Below are 16,452 nucleotides of genomic sequence, written 5' to 3'. Positions count from 1 at the left end.
ACATTCACATGACAATAACTAACAAGCAACACTAGTACTCCTGCAGCACTAGTGGCTGTCTGAGTTTAGAGAAGAGACAAAGAAGGTTTTCATCTCCAACATTTACTAAGGACACATTTGCACATTTATTTTCTTGAATTTTTGTTGTAACCCTTTCAATAAAACTTGTTGGCAAGACACAGTCAATAAGTTATACATGTAGGCACAGTTTTATAAAAAAAAAAAATACAATATTTATGCATGTGGAGAACTTTTTTTTTTTTAAATCTCTCACCAAGGCTAGTAAAGTAAGACCCACTTCTGGGGACTCTCCCTTAGAAAAGGGAAATGCCTAGTTGTATCGATTTTAAAAGTATTTTCTCTTTGAGAATTGTGAGAAAATCCACCTCAGAGTTACTTTTGAATGTTGTGTGATGGATGAGTCGTGACACAACTCAACCAACAAATGAGCATTCACACATTTGTTTTTCCATTCGTAATCTGCACAATCATCTCCAATTTGACTTCAAAATGCAATTAATAACTGTAGCATTAACTGTAACTTAATGAAAAATTCAAAAATCATCGAGGATTCGAACATTTTAGTCCATGGAGCAACATTTAATAGAAATCACTTATTTATAAATATTAACGCTGGTTATCAATCAAATTTAGAGCGAATTGAGTTCAATTAACTGCAAGATAAAGCCCCTTGTTCTCCCCTGTAATATCCCTTTTCTTTTTCAAAGCCCTTCCCCTCGCGCTCATCCGCACAGCCCCTCCACCTGCTCTTGCGCTCCGCAATTGGTCGGAGAGACGCACGAGCCCGCCCCGCTGCCAAGCGTTTTAAATATATTTACAATGTAAAGTAACCAAGAAAAACCGGACAAACCATCACACTCGGGCTTTCACAGAGAGGGAAAGTGGGTGTGTTTGTGTGGGAACAATACTATGTAAAGACCTGCTGTTTCGCCTTTGAACGCGTGATAATAATAATAATAAAAAAAAATACACACTTCAGTCACACACGCGCGCACCCACACACGCGCACCCACATACGTTCAAGCAGAGACGCTGAAGGCGCTGTCGGGAGAGTGAACCTGCGGGTTCATGTCACTCTAATTTCAACGAGGAAGAGGAATACTAAAGCAGAGATTGGAGGGGGAATATCAACGATGGCTCTCGCGACCGTGTGGAACTACTGCGTCCCTCTCACCATCCTCACCGCCGCTTGCTTGCTTCACACTGGTAAGGCTCCAAAAACCACTACAGAGTGAATGGGAAGAGTGTGGAATTGTCTCGATTTTTACTCTCCAAGTTTGTCCAAGTCTCCGTTAAGATAAATAAATAAATAAGAAGGTGTGATTGAAAATGGCACGGGGACTTTCCCGTGTACGGAAACGGACTGGAGGAGGCGCGCGCCACGGAGAAACACACGTGTGTATATTTCCGTGCAGGACAGCCTCCTGTCATGCGGAGAGCTCTTAATAGTACGAGGTAAATGCAATCAAATCTCTTTTGCGCAACCTCGAGTTGTGTCGCGACTTGGCCGTGAGTCGTTTGCCACTTCTTGGAACTGCTGAGCTGGAAAGACAGCAAGATACCAGGACGAAAACAAAAGTGAAAGACGCTGACCAGTTGTCACTTTTGCCCCGCACAGAAATATTTTATGAAAGCGTCCCATGCTCTATTGACCCTCGTGCGTCACAGCATTTTGATTAGGCTTCTCACCCCCTTCTCTCTTCAGACCAACTGTGATTGGGATGCTTTGTACCCCATAGCTGTTGTGTGTGACCGGATGGGATCCAGTATTCAGCTGGTGCGTACAGCCATGCATACAAAGAGCTCCCGATTAAATATTCTGACAGCCACATGAGAGCTCATAACAAATGCCCGCAGTGGACCAGACGCGTGTCAGACACCAGGATCAGCTGTGGGGGTTTTGCTGGTGCTTTTATATTCTGCAGCAGAGTGAGGGATTGGAAAAGACCTGTGAGACCTTACCCTATCAGTTACAGTAGCATCGGAGAATCTATTACAAAACCCTGTAATGGCACCTGCAGTGTCTTTGTGGCTTTTATGCCTCCCACTGGATCCTCTCGGCCTGGGATAGTCCTGCATTGCTTCCTTGAAGACAGAATATACTCCCTGCTCACCCACTAAGAAGTGCAGCTGCTGCAAAATACAGATCTGAATTAGATTGAGCAACATCAGTGTGGTATTTTATTCCATATGTTTGAGTGCGAGTTGAAATACAAAAACACAACCCCCCCCCAAAAAAAAAACCAAAACGTGACAGAACACATACAATTCCATCCAAATTATTAGTGTTTCTAGTGAAGTAGAATTCGTAACAATAAATCAAACAGGGCTGGTATTTCAGTGGATTTGTCCTGTGGCAGTTCTGAGAGGCTTTGTTTACGTCCCTGAGGCAGTGAAAGGGTTAAGTGGCAGCATGTGGTCATTGTCACTGTCAGACCTGTGCTCTGCTGTTGTGATGATGTCTCATATAAAAAGGAGCACTGCATTGCTCCATATCCATTTTACTGGCTGCACTGGTATCAACCTCACCATGGCCTGTGTATTGATTTCTTCCCTGCATTTTGTGCGGACGTGTGTGTGCTTGTGTGTGTGCGTACGCCTGCATGTGTCTTTTGTCATTTGTAGGACCACCGAGAGGTTGAATTAATATGCATAAGCCGAATGCACTTGTATGTTGGTCTTCCTGGAATACTGTGTAAAAAAGGTTTGCATGTTTGCCTTGGCATCCCGTTTATGAATAACCGCGTGTGTTGCAAACAAATGACCACTATGTCAACGTGTGTGTCTGCGTGTGCATGCCACTTGCAGTGCGGGGTTTTGCCTAAGCTGCAGGCAACCTCAGCTGGAGGCTGCTCACTGATCGGTGTCATTAATCTAGCCACTGACAGGGGCCGAGAGAGAGACAGGAGGCTGCTTGGTTCAGGGGTGTCTACTGGCAGAAGGCGGAGGGGGGGAAGGAGGGAGAGGAGGAAGTGTGAAGATAGGCTGTTTCTATACACCTTGCACATACAGTAGTGCTGTGCGTCAGACAACATTATCTGATGGGGGGGAAAAATACTTCAGCCTCAGTCATTTTTCTTCCAGTCATCTCGAAGGAATGGCAATGGGAGAGAAAAGCTGGGAGGGGATGGAGGTTGGCTGTTGTTATTATGCCCGGATAGGTATGGACAGATTGATTTGGCGGATAGACAGATGAGTGGACAGATAGATTGAGAGTGTGCTGTGAAGATAGCGAGATTGGAAGTCCTGGCCCCTCTTTTGCAGGTTGAGGGAGAGAAAGAGAGATGGAAAGGGAAAAAAAGAGTGAAGGAAAGGGAAAAGTGAGAAGAGAAAGGCAGGAAGACTTCACAGTGTGTCTGACGGGCAGGCCTGAGGTACAAACGCGTCCACACACAGTCAGCGCCGTGTGTTTGTGCGCAGAGTGTGTGGCGTTGTGAAGGTGGCTGATCCACAGCAGCCGTGGGCCAAACTTCTACCACACATGCAGTAACGAATGCTCTCAGCTCCACCTCCACTGCTCGCCCACCCTTAATCGACGCCCTCCATCACTTCTGTTCCACGTCCCATCCTTTATTTCCTCCCCTATGCCTCCATTACCACCTGCCTTATCATTGTGTGCCTTAAATCACCTCCATTTGTTTATTTGAATGTGTGCAATGAGAGCCATCCGTTTAAGCTTGTTCCCCACCATCCTGTTTGGACCTTGGCTGGAGCTCTGCTGGTTGAAAAACGGCAGCAGTTGGACGTACTTGTGGGAGGAGATTTGAATACCAATTATAGCTGGTATATGTGTGCAAGCACAGACACACACAGACATGGAGAAGGGATGCATAAATCAATGTCGCTGTGAGTCACACAATGGAAGCTCGGTGTGTAAACACAAACATCAAGGGAAATGCTAAAACTACAAAAACAAGGACACATGTAAACCTTACCTAAAAATGGCTTATGTAGCACAATAGTGTCTTTTGAGCATGGCAATAACATAGCTTATGCAAGAGTTTGTCTGAACCCAATTCCAGTTTTTGATGCTTGTCAGACACAGTTTGCATCACGCCATAGTTAAGATTGCCTTTTTACATTTTTCCACATTGCGCTGGGATTGCTATTTCAGCGTCTTTCTTTGTTCTTTAATGCGCTGAAAAAGTCTTCCCCGTAAGCCAAGGTTTATCCTTTGATCCAAACCTCAGAGGGTAATTCACCCCCAAAATAAAATAAACTTGTTGGCAATTTAATTAAAAAGAGCGAGACCTCATTTTCATGCTCTCTGCCCTGCCATCTACTGGTTCACGGTGTAAGTTTGAGCCTAGTGCACAATCAGACTTCAGCATTACGTTCTCTCCTCTCCTCTGATTTGCTGTCTTTTGTAGGGCTAAATAATTGGACAACCTGAACTTGGCAGACGGCGCTGGCATGCCCGTCAACAGAGGGGAAGCTGAAATGAGCCGTTTAAAAAAAACAACAACAAAAAAAAACCCTGCCTGCTGCTGTTGTGCACGGCACTGTTTGATCAACTGATGCAGTCTTAAAGGGTCCTGACAGGGTGGGCCCAGTATTGCAGCTGAGCAACTGTCTCAGAGTAAGCTCCATAAACAAATTGGACTGTGTCACTTCTTTGGAGAAGTCACCAATAAAAAAAGTTACTAAGCTTAGTGGGGGCTGGTTTTTCTCTCCCCTGGGGTTTTATAGGTTCATTACTCAGTTGTAGAAGTTTCTAGGCTCACCGTTTAGTGCAGGTGATGTATTTTGCAGTAATTATCTCCTAATCTGCCCCCCAGTCTTTAGTGCAATCCACAATTCTCGGTTTAGAACTGCTGTTGTTTCTCCAATGATTACATCTCAATATACCCTCACATCATTATAGAGAAGGTACACAGTTTTGTTTTTTTTCTGCATTGACTGGAAAAAGAAATAAAGGGAAATAGAACATGACAAGTTAATTTCGTTTTCCCTTCAAGGACAAATCATATGACTTGGCCATCACGTATCTGTTTTCACATCCTGTTTACGATGCAGCGTTTCAGTCTGTGTTTTACCCTCTTAGGGGGGTTCATGCAAACAGAATCCATGGGCCACAATGATTGAAAGGGGCACACAAAGACACCGATTGGTAATTGAATCCTTATATTTCATTTGACCATTTGTTTAATTGTCCATTAGTGAAACTTTCTGTCAATCTAATCAGACCAACGCTAATGTAGAAACACTCTTTATTGCTGCCACCTCATCTCCTTCCCATTACTATTCCCCAGACAGTGCCGCATGTGATTATCATAATGGTGATCTATGTCGTCCTTACGTGTCTGAGAACAACTGGCGTTTCACCAACTTTGCTGCTGAAGTTTTTTAATGCTGAGTGGGATGCCAAGGACATCTCCTCCATTTGCTGGCATCCAATGCCTGCCAATCAATCCGTTACTCTTAAGTTCATCTGATCTGATTCGCCCCGTGCAAAAGTAAAACACCCCTCTTGGGTCCATCTTTCCATATGGTGACCTGATGTCCCCTGAGCCAGCAGCTTTTTTTCCCAGCTGCTGACCCCTCTCACTGTATATTTGTCTTTGCCACAGGGCTGTGAAATCTGTAAACAGCGATTGCCTCTGTAAGGCTTTTTTGGCAATACACACAAAGGAAGTTGCTGTGTATTCTTTCAACTTGGGTACAAGGTGTACTTTTGTTAATGCGAGCCCCTGCTGAATTGCGGTCGGATGAAAAAAAAAAGGATGGTGACTCAGAAAAAGACATTAAAACACGCCATGGGGTGTGCATTCCTTGCCATTGGTGACACAGTTTCCATGACTTAAAGTAAACGTTTATACCTCCTGCTTCGCCCTGGGCTTGTTCAACACCCTCCCTTGGTGCTGTGACACCTGTCTCCATAGCTCCCGCAGGGCGCAGCGCTAACACGGCCAGACAGAGGCCTCTGGTAACGCCAGTAACCAAGGTGATTATCCCCACTCAGGCGAAGCAGCGGAGCCCTCACCAGCCGCGATTGGACGAGAGTGGCTGATTGAGCTGAAAAGGGCAAGTGCCTAAAATTGAAGAGCTGGAAACAGTGTACTCTTGTCAGTGTCGAGGCTAATACTATTTCCATCTGGAAGACACAAGAGGAAGGAAGGATGCCTGGTAATGAGGTGCTCGTCCAGGGGTAAGGAGGATCAGAAACGGACTTAAACCGAGGTGAAACTGTCAGGCTGGGCATGGAGGTTGCCAACAAGACCCCACTTCTCTTCACCCTTGGGAGGTCTGTGTGTCCATCGGAGGCTGCCTGATGAAGAGTGACCAGGCTTAGCTGGGGCATTGAGGGACTGATGGGGTCATAGAGGGAGAGTGAAAGGCAGAGAGAGAGGGAGTGATGCCTGGCTGCACAGTGTATAAAAGAATGAAGGAACAGAGCAAGGAGGAGGGAAAGCGCCAGGGGCATACGTCACAGACCATTGGAGCAGGGAGGAGCGAAGCAGAGGAGAAAGTCAGGCAGAGAGGAGTCCAACAAACTACTGAATGATTGCAGGATTTCAGCTTTAAAATGGAAGGGTGTAAAAAGAGTGTGTGGGGGGGGGGATAAGCAACCCCTGTGGTGCAGAGTGACTGATTGATATGGCTTAAAAAATGTGGAAGGAGGAAAGAGGGAGATTAAGAAGGTGGCATCGAAGTAGGAAAGTACAGGGTGCTGATGTGAGAAGAGGATGGGAGGTGAGGAGGAGGAGGAGGAGGAGCCCAGACTGAGATGGATGGTGATATAAAGAGATAAAGATGGAGAGAAGACAAAGTCTGTGTAACTGACCACACCTGAGAGACAAGGTGTTATGATCGATGAGGACACAGCATACACACACACACACACACACACACACACACACACACACACACACACACACACACACACACACACACACACACACACACACACACACACACACACACACACACACACACACACACACACACACACACACACACACACACACACACACACACACACACACACACAGCCACAGGCAAACAGGACTTTGTTTTGAAATTGTTTCCCAGAAGCTCATGGCCGGTCCTCCCACTTTCAGCAAATCTACACAGTGCCTCGGCACGGAGAATTAAACACCCACACACGCACAGGGCTATTCATCTGTCTGCCATTTAGAATCCTTCTTCATATCATCGCCATTAATAGGTTTGCTTTGATGAGATTGTCAGATGCTGAAAATTGCCAGTCAACGCAGTGCACTATCTACTGGGAAATCAGATGAAGATTTTCAGAAGGCCGACACAACAATGCTGAAGAGGTCTCGGATGAATTTTCTATCTTAGAAAATTCTCAAAAATGTTTTCCCATAAGTGGCAAATTCATGTTAGCTGAGGCCATGTCTGGCATAGATAAAGTGGTCGTGTCAGATGCAATTTTTAAAGACAACCCCAATGGTTGCATTTTATGTAAACCTCTATTCAAACATAATTAAACCTTCATCATTCTTATTATGGTTTAATGAAGTCTGAACACATTTGAAGTGAGATGAAAAAAATAGATGTTGGCTGTAAAAGACCGGATGTAGCTAACAAACAATGCCGGATTCTCTTTTCAACGGTATCAAAGTGCATTTGTTTATGCACTTTAAATCTGAATCCTGTCATCCAACAAAAGACAAGTGACAACTGCAGCTGCCAATAGATCAAACTCAGATTGCCCAGTTCCATTCTGGACAGAAGCCAAGTGATTGTTGACACAGTTACTGGGGGAATAAAAGGTCTATGGCAGCTTTCACTATACTTTCCTGAAACGCCCTTGCCCTCTTTCCATTGTCTGTCTTTATTTGTCTGTTCTGTTTTTGTTTTGTTCATCACTTTCTCCGAACGAAGACAAGAGCCTCAACATCACGAGTACTTTGAGCCGCTTCATTAGCAAACCATAAACAACCATTAATTAGAGTCAATTCATTAGCAACACATGAAAACAATCATTGAAAAGTTGCCAGCTCTCAACGACACCCAAGTGCATGTAGGATGGACAGAGTGATGGACAAAGAAAGAACAAGGAAAAAGAAGACTGAAGGAAAATTCCTGCAGTAATGCTTAATATGTTAGTACGAGATTTACCGCAATGATTTGACCAGTTGTTTTGAGATTCATAAGGTCATCAATTCATGCTCAGCTTTCTGCAGTGGCAACACAAAAGTGGGACTGTGCAGCCTTTCTGTACTGAAGTAAAGAGAAAAGAAAAGAAGCTGCGCCAAATTGGATTGGTGCTACAATTGTTCCTGCAGAGACTGTTACAGTTGGCAATGCCACTTAAAAAGTGGCCGAGCTTCAGTGACCTTGAGGGGAGCTCTGGACAATTTTCTCCTGGGATTCATTTTCTCCAGAGCGACTGAAGGGGCGTTTAAGTGCATGGCTGCTGGTCCACCTTATGGCCGTTAACAGGTCCGCACCATCTCCTCTCACCTCCCATAAAGCCTCACCAGCCGACAGAAGCTGTGCCTGACGCAAGTCCACAGACGTGTTCCTATCTCTGTGTCCATCTGTTGGGTGAATAATGTTATCACTGACCACAGAGGGACCATGTTTCTCCTTTCTGGCCATCGCAATAGAAGAGTAGCACTGGCATACAGTCTGTGATACTGAATGAGTTTGACACAGGCCTTGGGCGCTGGCCGCAGTTGCAGAGAAACGGGGGTTCATAGCAACTGCCACCCGCTGGGCCATACTGGAGGATTGGGCTGTGAAGCAGCTTGCGGGGGCCAGTGGGGTTCTGTAGAAGGTACCAAAATCATTTTTAGCTCTTTGTGGACTCTGTAGCCAAGGACAGCAAGTGGTTTTTGTGTCTGCAATATAGATCCTACAGTCTGGAGAGTGGTGCAGTACACACAGCACGACACTGTCGCCTCTCGACTGCATATACAGTGACATGCTTTATTGCCAGAGAAAGTAATAAAAGAAACCTGTGGGGGAATGTGCTTTCATTCTCAATTTATCTTTTTTTTTTTTCTCCATCAGATCAGCTTCATCCACTGTTGGAGTTACCAAGAGTTCAGTTTTCTGTCCAACTGATCCAAACCAACCCATTATAAAATCCACACCTTGGGACAAATTTCATGGAAAGGAAATATGTTTGCATAGCTGCATCATACAGGCTGCATGGTGGGTAGTAGAATTGGGTGAACCGGCCATTATCATATGCTACATTTACTTTTCAATTTAAGCGTTAAACTAAAAACAAACAAAAAAGCATCAGTATTGGGGTTAGTTTTGTGATAACATTTCCCCTATATACAATTATAACTGATGCTTGGAGATGGATTTGAGTCGCAGTGGGGAAAGCGATTTATGAGCTTATGGGGAAAATTAAAAACAAACATAAACCACTGGTAATTAAAGACCAGGTTGATCCCAAATGATGACTGAGGTATAAATCACAGGCTGTGTAACAGAAATGTGCAGCAAAGCAGAAATAAGTATTGAAATGTTGGCACACACACACACACACACACACACACACACACACACACACACACACACACACACACACACACACACACACACACACACACACACACACACACACACTGAAGTTGCATATTTGGAAAGCCAAACTTGAGAGTGCACACTGCACTCAGGAGACTGTACAGACCTTTTGAAGGTTTTCAAACTTATTTGCAACAGTGTTGTATGTCCTGATGCTCCCTGCTTTTTAAATGCCAAGTTTTCTCCCCGGCCTCATTTCTTTTAGGAGATCCCCCAGGATATTGTAGACATACAAAGGGATGCACCAGGTGATTCTTTTCCAAGCACTCAAGCATATTCACAAGTGCACATAGGACTTTTCTTTTCAGTTTGCATTTTCCTTTTCTTCTCCTTGTGGCACTCTTTGTCTGCCTTTGGTCCTGAAACAAAAACTGAGTTTTCTCTTGATTGCTGAATCCCCCCCCCATTCCATGCCTTTTTTTCACACTGCTATTCTTCTCAGTGTCTACCTTTCTTTCACATCTCCCCTCCTTCTGCTCTGATCCTTCATTCCCAATTCTCCCTCAGTGTGAAGCCGGTTCAAGGGCCTCAGCACTGACTTAGTGTCATTTTATTTGTACTCGCCATGATCACTCAAAAGCTTTTTTTTTTTTTTTATCCCTTCTAACCCTCCGTGTGCTAGTCTTTTGTACATCTTTGTTGACACTTAAATGCCAATACCCATACCCATGTACACCCTCTGTTTTTTTTTTTTTTGCTCCAGGTAAATGTGTCCACGCACATATTATCCAGCTGTTACTGAAAGTTTGCAGTGATAGAGGGGCTAGTTGGAAAGACCAGTGTGACTTTTGTTTTGCCAGGATCACTGGCTGATGGATATTTTGGCTAACTGTCACTCCAGTTTCCCTGCTGCTCACACTCTAATTCTGCCTCCACCTCCTCTATATCCCTTGTACTGTAGCTGCAGGCTATAGTGGTAGCAGAGCCAGGTGTGGAGAGATAGATGTTAGAATGAAAAAAAAAAGAGAGAGAAAGGGAGTGAAAAAGAATTGACAGAACCCAGGTGGCCAGCTTGAACGCCCTTGTCTCGGCTTGCCCATTTTCAGTCGGATCGGGAAAAACATTTGGTCCCGTTGTTTGACGTGGTTTTTGTCACTCTTTTCCATTTACACATACAGCATTATTTTTGATATTGATTTTCTGTTTCCCTGTGCCTCTGTCACCTCGGTTCCCGTTTCTCAAGAAGAAGCAGCACACTTCAACTTCTTTTTCTTTCTTTTAACTTTGTTTTCTATTTATACCCATTTGCCTTTTCCCCATCTTTTTTTCTTTTAACAACTCCTCCAGATTTACTTTCTCTCACCATTTCTTTTGCTCTGGGCTTGCTGAACTGTGCATTTTACTTATATGCTGCATTGCAAATTCTGAGAGTGGAGGTTTATTTTCAATGTATGTGCCCTTCAGAGACCATGCAATCCCCCAGCCGTCTTCATTCATCTCCCACCCACCTTCTCTGCCTCCCATGACTGTTTTTAACCAACTCTTTTCTCTATTATGCATCCCTCCTCCAATGTCGTCTATTTTTCTCCAAGCCCAGCATTACTTGTTTTCTTTGTGGTTTTTTAGGCCATATGAACCTACACATTTTATATCCTTTTTCTTAGTTTTTGTTCCACCCCGATAGATTTATTTATTAGCATTATGGTTTCACATTTCCAAATAGCCTACTCTTGCCACGATGGCCATTTTACAGTCCTGTGTAGTATTCAACTCACACATGCAGGCATATACACATGCATCGTTGTCCTGGCAGCTTTTGCCATGCCAAACACACCCCTGACTGGTGCAGCCTGACACATGATAAACTGTGCCCAAGCAGGCACCGTTTATCACGTATTTATACTGTGTAGTATATTTTTTCAAAGAGTTTGGATACTTTTCAAAATTCAGGGCACACAGCCTGAAACAGTTTCCTATTCTGCCCCTTAGAGATATGCCAGCCGCTCATCTGTAACATTCCACATCATTGTATAGGGACCCACATACACAAAGTATATACTTCTGCATATTGCCCATTCACAGTGTGCGTCAAATGGCTGGACGGAGATTTGCACACACACACACACACACACACACACACACACACACACACACACACACACACACACACACACACACACACACACACACACACACACACACACACACACACACACACGAAAACAGCCACTAGGTTCCCACAGAATTGCTGAATTGAGTTATGTAGCCTGTCAGTCAACCCCCAGCTCCCCCACATAGACACACCCCTGACAGATTTCTTCCACGCACACACCCGCCGGACTGACTGTGCATATTTCGCATGGGGAAGGGACTCAATTACGGCGAAGGTGAAAGAAGCAATAAACACAACGTAGATACAGTGAAGCTCGCTCAGCAGCACTGCAGTCAATCACAGAGCCAGGTAGGTAGCCGCCGCCACTTTGCTCATCCAGTTGTAAAGTGCTGGCAATGGCCAGCGGTGGTGGATGGATAGATTCAGGGAAAGAGGGAGAGTGGCTGTGGGGATATGAAATGCTGCCACCCGACCCTTCAAAAATGATGTGGCTGTGACCAACTTACATGGCCCTGCTGGAGGAAGGGGAGAGAAGAGAGACAGTGGGACATAACAGCAAACCGTCATTTCAGCCTTCAGCATAGGTGTATACAGTGCATGCGCTGTTGTGTGTCTAAACAGTCACACCATCACTGCAATGCAGTTATGTTTGGAGATTTTGTGACATTAGAGCAACATAATCACACTTTGTCTGTGTGTGGGTTGTTATGAGAGGCTCATAAACACTAAAACAGCTGTTAATGTCAACATTTAAGCAGAACAGGTATGATTAAATTATATATATGTTGATGGCTTACCAATATTCGTCAATGACAAGTAAAGTATTGACCCATCTAACCATCCATATTCTACAGTATTTCACTCTCCTTTACAGTGCCAATTGGTTGGAGCTGAATCCAGCTGACTATAGGCAAAGTCAGAGTACGCCCTGCACAGGTAACCAGTCCATCACAAAGCAAGCTCGGAGAGACAATCGTATATACCCAGATTCACACCCCATAAGCAATTTAGAGTCACCAAATAAGTGCAAATGTGAGTTTTTGGACTGTGAAAGAAGACCAAAGTATCCAGAGAAAGCACATGCTTGGAGAACATGCAAGTCTTGTTGCTCCCGGGCATGACCGCTAACTACCATGCCAATGTGCGGCATTTAACCAACAGAGGTTAAACTTTGGTTCAGATCTGAGACTTAATCTACAAATCGGGGCACCACTTTAAAGCTAAATATGGATGATGCTTACACTAAAAAAAAAAAAAAATAAATCAACTATGCAATTTTTCAGTTTTCTTATCAGAAATATGTTTGATTAACATGAGCATATTGAGTTTCTATGGTTCATTCTAATACATGTTGTAAGTCACATTCACATATATTGTTGTTCTCATTATTAAAGGCAATTCTGGTAAAACTTGAAAAAAGAAGTTGGGAAAAATCTCCAAAATAGCAGTTGCAGATATATTCTAATTCCTGTTTTTGACATTTTTACTTCCTCAGTCACAGAGCTCATGGGTTAGACTTGATAAGCTTGCTTCTAAAAAGATGACAAAACTCTAGACAGAATCAGCTGCAACAAGTACTATTTGTGTCAAAGCATGTTGATGCCAAGATTCAAATATTGCAGGAATAGTGAATTTGTCTAGAATTTATTCTTTCTTCCAATTAGAAACATTTCTCTTTGATCTAATGGAAGCACAAACTGCGGCTGTCAATGATCAAATCGCCTTCCACATTGTTGTTGTTGGTGATTTTCTGCTGTACACCCTCCTACACATGCATGTACATGCACAGTTCTGAAAAGTTTTTCTTCATTTTTGTCATTCCCACGCACTCCTGGAGATATAGCCCAACAGATGGAGTTCTGTGCAAAACTAGAGCACGTATATGTTACTTACACCAATGCAAGTCGGTGATCAAGAACTTACTTGAACCTATTCACACCTCACACTCTGACATTTTACAGCTTGCATTACCCGTGTTGTACGAGGCTTGGTTTGATGACTACGGAGGTGGTAGCGGGAGGGTGTGACTGCCTACTGAGAATCTAATAGTCACAGCGGCTCTCTCACCCACCTCTGCTACCTTTCGATCCTATCTGTCTTCTTCCATCTTTTATTCATTTCTGTTCCCCACAGCACATCCGTATTTCTCCCTGCCTCCGCCTCTGTCTCCGTTTCTCTCCACCCTGTCCACCTTTGAATTTACCACCAAGGCTTGCCTCTTGGCTGTTCCTCCTCTATTTTTGCTAGTCCCCCCCCCCTCCCGTTTTGTTCCGCTTGGCCTCCTGTTCCCTTCATCGTGGTCCCTTTTGCTCGTCCATGGTTTCAAATCCTATTTATTTTTACTTGGCTGGAACCTTTTCTCTTCTCTTTTTGCGGCCTTTTTGTGAAGTTGAAGTTGGCACAAAGGTGAAGGTCAAACCGAAAGGAGAGAGGTAAAAGACCTATAGGTATAATCATATCGGGCAAGTCCTGTACTGTGAAGAGCATCACCAACACACTCCCACCAGCTTTAGATTAATTTTATAGCAGCTTGTGTGAAACACAAGGTTGTGACACTCTCGTTATTGCTTCGCGTTCACCTGCCTACCTTGGATTTACTGCCCAAGCGTGCTTTTTGGAAGATCCTCCTCTTTCCACGTCTTTCTTTTTCTTTTTCCTCTGGAGCCACTTGACTTCATGTTCTTTCCATCCATGTTTCTTGATTCATCAAATCCCTTTCTTTTCTTCTCTACTTGAAACTCTTCTCCTCTTCTGTTTATGTTCCTTCGTTCAGAAGTTAAAGTTGGCAGAAAAGTTGAGGTGAAGCCTCAAGGCCAGGGGAACATGCATACAGCTTGGGGAAATACATCCACCAGCTTTAGATTAATCCTATTAATTTTTATAATGAAACATGAGATTGTGACTCTGTTGTTATTGCTTTGTATTATTCTGTCGTTCTTCGAACTTACGACCAAGTAGAAACTCCTCCTCTATTTCTCCTGCACTGCTCTACTCTCTCTTATTTCCCCCATTACTCTTGGCCCCTTGTTCTGTTCATTGTTTTGCTCAGCCTCCGTATCAATCCTTTTCTACTTCTTTCAAATTTCTTCTCCTCTCTTTTTGCACCATCTTTCAGAAGTTAAAGTTGGCAGAGAGGGAAGGGGGGAATGCAGCATTGGGGATCTTTACTGTGCGGCCCTCTACCTGACCTCTAGAGCATCACAGTGACTCATAATCCTAATTGTTAAAATAAAACTTCGGGATGTGAGACTCTTGTTATTACTTTCTGTTTTCCTTTTCCCCACTGCTTGCATTCACCACCAACGCTCACTTTCTGGCAATTCCTCAACCGGCTGCCCTGCCCTTCCCTCTTTATCTCTTTCCTCCCATTCTTCTTGGCCTCGCGCTCTCCAACGCAGTCTCTTTTGCTCAATCTCGGTATCAAATCCCATTCTTTCCTCCTTGGCTTGAACTTCTCTTCTCTTTTTGGAGCTTCTTTAAGAAGTTTGGCAGTGGTAGAGGTGAAGTCTAGAGGAGGAGAAGGAAAGCAGCAAAGGGGGACCTGGTCAGACATACAAGGCAAGGACAGGAAATGGCATCACAAACACACCCATCAATTTTAGATTTATCTTTTCCTTTTATTTTTCTTTCCTGGTGTACGGTTATGTAGTTTTTTTCACCACCTATATTTACCACAGAGGCTTGTTATTTAGCTGTACCTCTTCTGTATCTGCTGCCCTGTGTGTCTTTTTTAACCTGGATTGTCTTAGCCTCCTGCTCTCTCGATCATGGTCTCTTTTGCTCGGTCTCGGCATCAAATTCCGTTCTTTTCTGCTTGGCTCAGACTTCTCCTCTCGCAATGTCTTTCAGAAGTTAAAGTTGGCAAAGAAGTGGAGGTGAAGCCTGAAGAAGAGATGAAAAAGCGGCACAGGGAATCTTTATTTCAGGCATACATGCAGGGAAAGGCCTACATTGTGAAGCAGTCACCACCAGTTTTAGATTAATCATATTAATTCCTCATATGAAAATTGAGGTCGTGACAGTCGTATTGATTATTCTCCTGCCTTGGGCTGTTATGATTTTGTATTGTCTTGGCCTTTTATTTTGTGTGTACTTTCTGATGTTTTTTCTTTTTTTAAACTGTATTGTGAAGCAAGCACTTTGTGGCTTTTTTGACTGTTAAATGTACTTTATAAATAAATGTTACTTACTTACTTACCTACCGTTGAATGAACCACAAAAGCTTTAGTTTTGTCTGTGCCTCTTCTATAACTGAAACCCTACTCTTCTCTCTCGCTGCATTTTTACCTGTCGTGCTTTTTTAACCCAAGCTCTCCCTGCCATAGGGTGGGGAATGCCGAGGTCAGACACACACTCAAGGAAAAGCCTGTACTGTAAGAAGCATCACAGGGACACATCTGCCAGCTTTAGATTAATCTTATTAATTGCTTGTGTGAAATTCGGGGTTGTGACACCCTTGTTATTGCTTTGTGTTATTAATAAAAAGAGTTACAGAATGGAAGGGCTGGAATCAATAAGCGCCCTTAAAGGGAAATTAAACAAGGAGAGAAGGGGACAGGGCATGGGGACAAACTTGGTGCAGCTGAGACATTGTTATTAGTTGCTGTTGCCCTTTAATGAGGGTTATTTAATGGGCCAGAAAACAGGCACACACAGCAACCAGCAAAGTGAATGCTAATTTGCAACCACAAGCACAGAGCAAAGTCTGGCAAAACTTCTTTTATACTAAACCCCAAACAATGGGAGTGAAATATGAAGGTGCTGGAAAAACCAAAGGACTTGGCCAAAACCCTCCAGCCTGTTCACTCCTAAATCCCCCCAAAACTACTCACTGTTTCTCGGGTTTGTAGTCTGTTCTATGGTTA

At 43.9% G+C, this 16,452-nt stretch overlaps 1 protein-coding gene across 1 annotated transcript in view; it reads left to right on the top strand.

Moving 5' to 3' along the window:
- Positions 1-1,021: 1,021 nt before the first annotated feature.
- The window catches only part of cadm4 (cell adhesion molecule 4), a 172,316-nt gene continuing 156,885 nt past the window's right edge, over positions 1,022-16,452 (top strand). The window contains exon 1 of the mRNA XM_080500631.1: positions 1,022-1,227. Coding sequence (XP_080356757.1) covers positions 1,155-1,227 — 73 coding nt within the window. The 5' untranslated portion in view covers positions 1,022-1,154. The remainder of the gene's footprint in view (positions 1,228-16,452) is intronic.

The sequence above is a fragment of the Blennius ocellaris genome (assembly GCF_963422515.1).
Source record: "Blennius ocellaris genome assembly, chromosome: 8".
Lineage (NCBI taxonomy): Eukaryota > Metazoa > Chordata > Actinopteri > Blenniiformes > Blenniidae > Blennius > Blennius ocellaris.
This window is presented reverse-complemented; position numbering and strand designations above follow the sequence as displayed.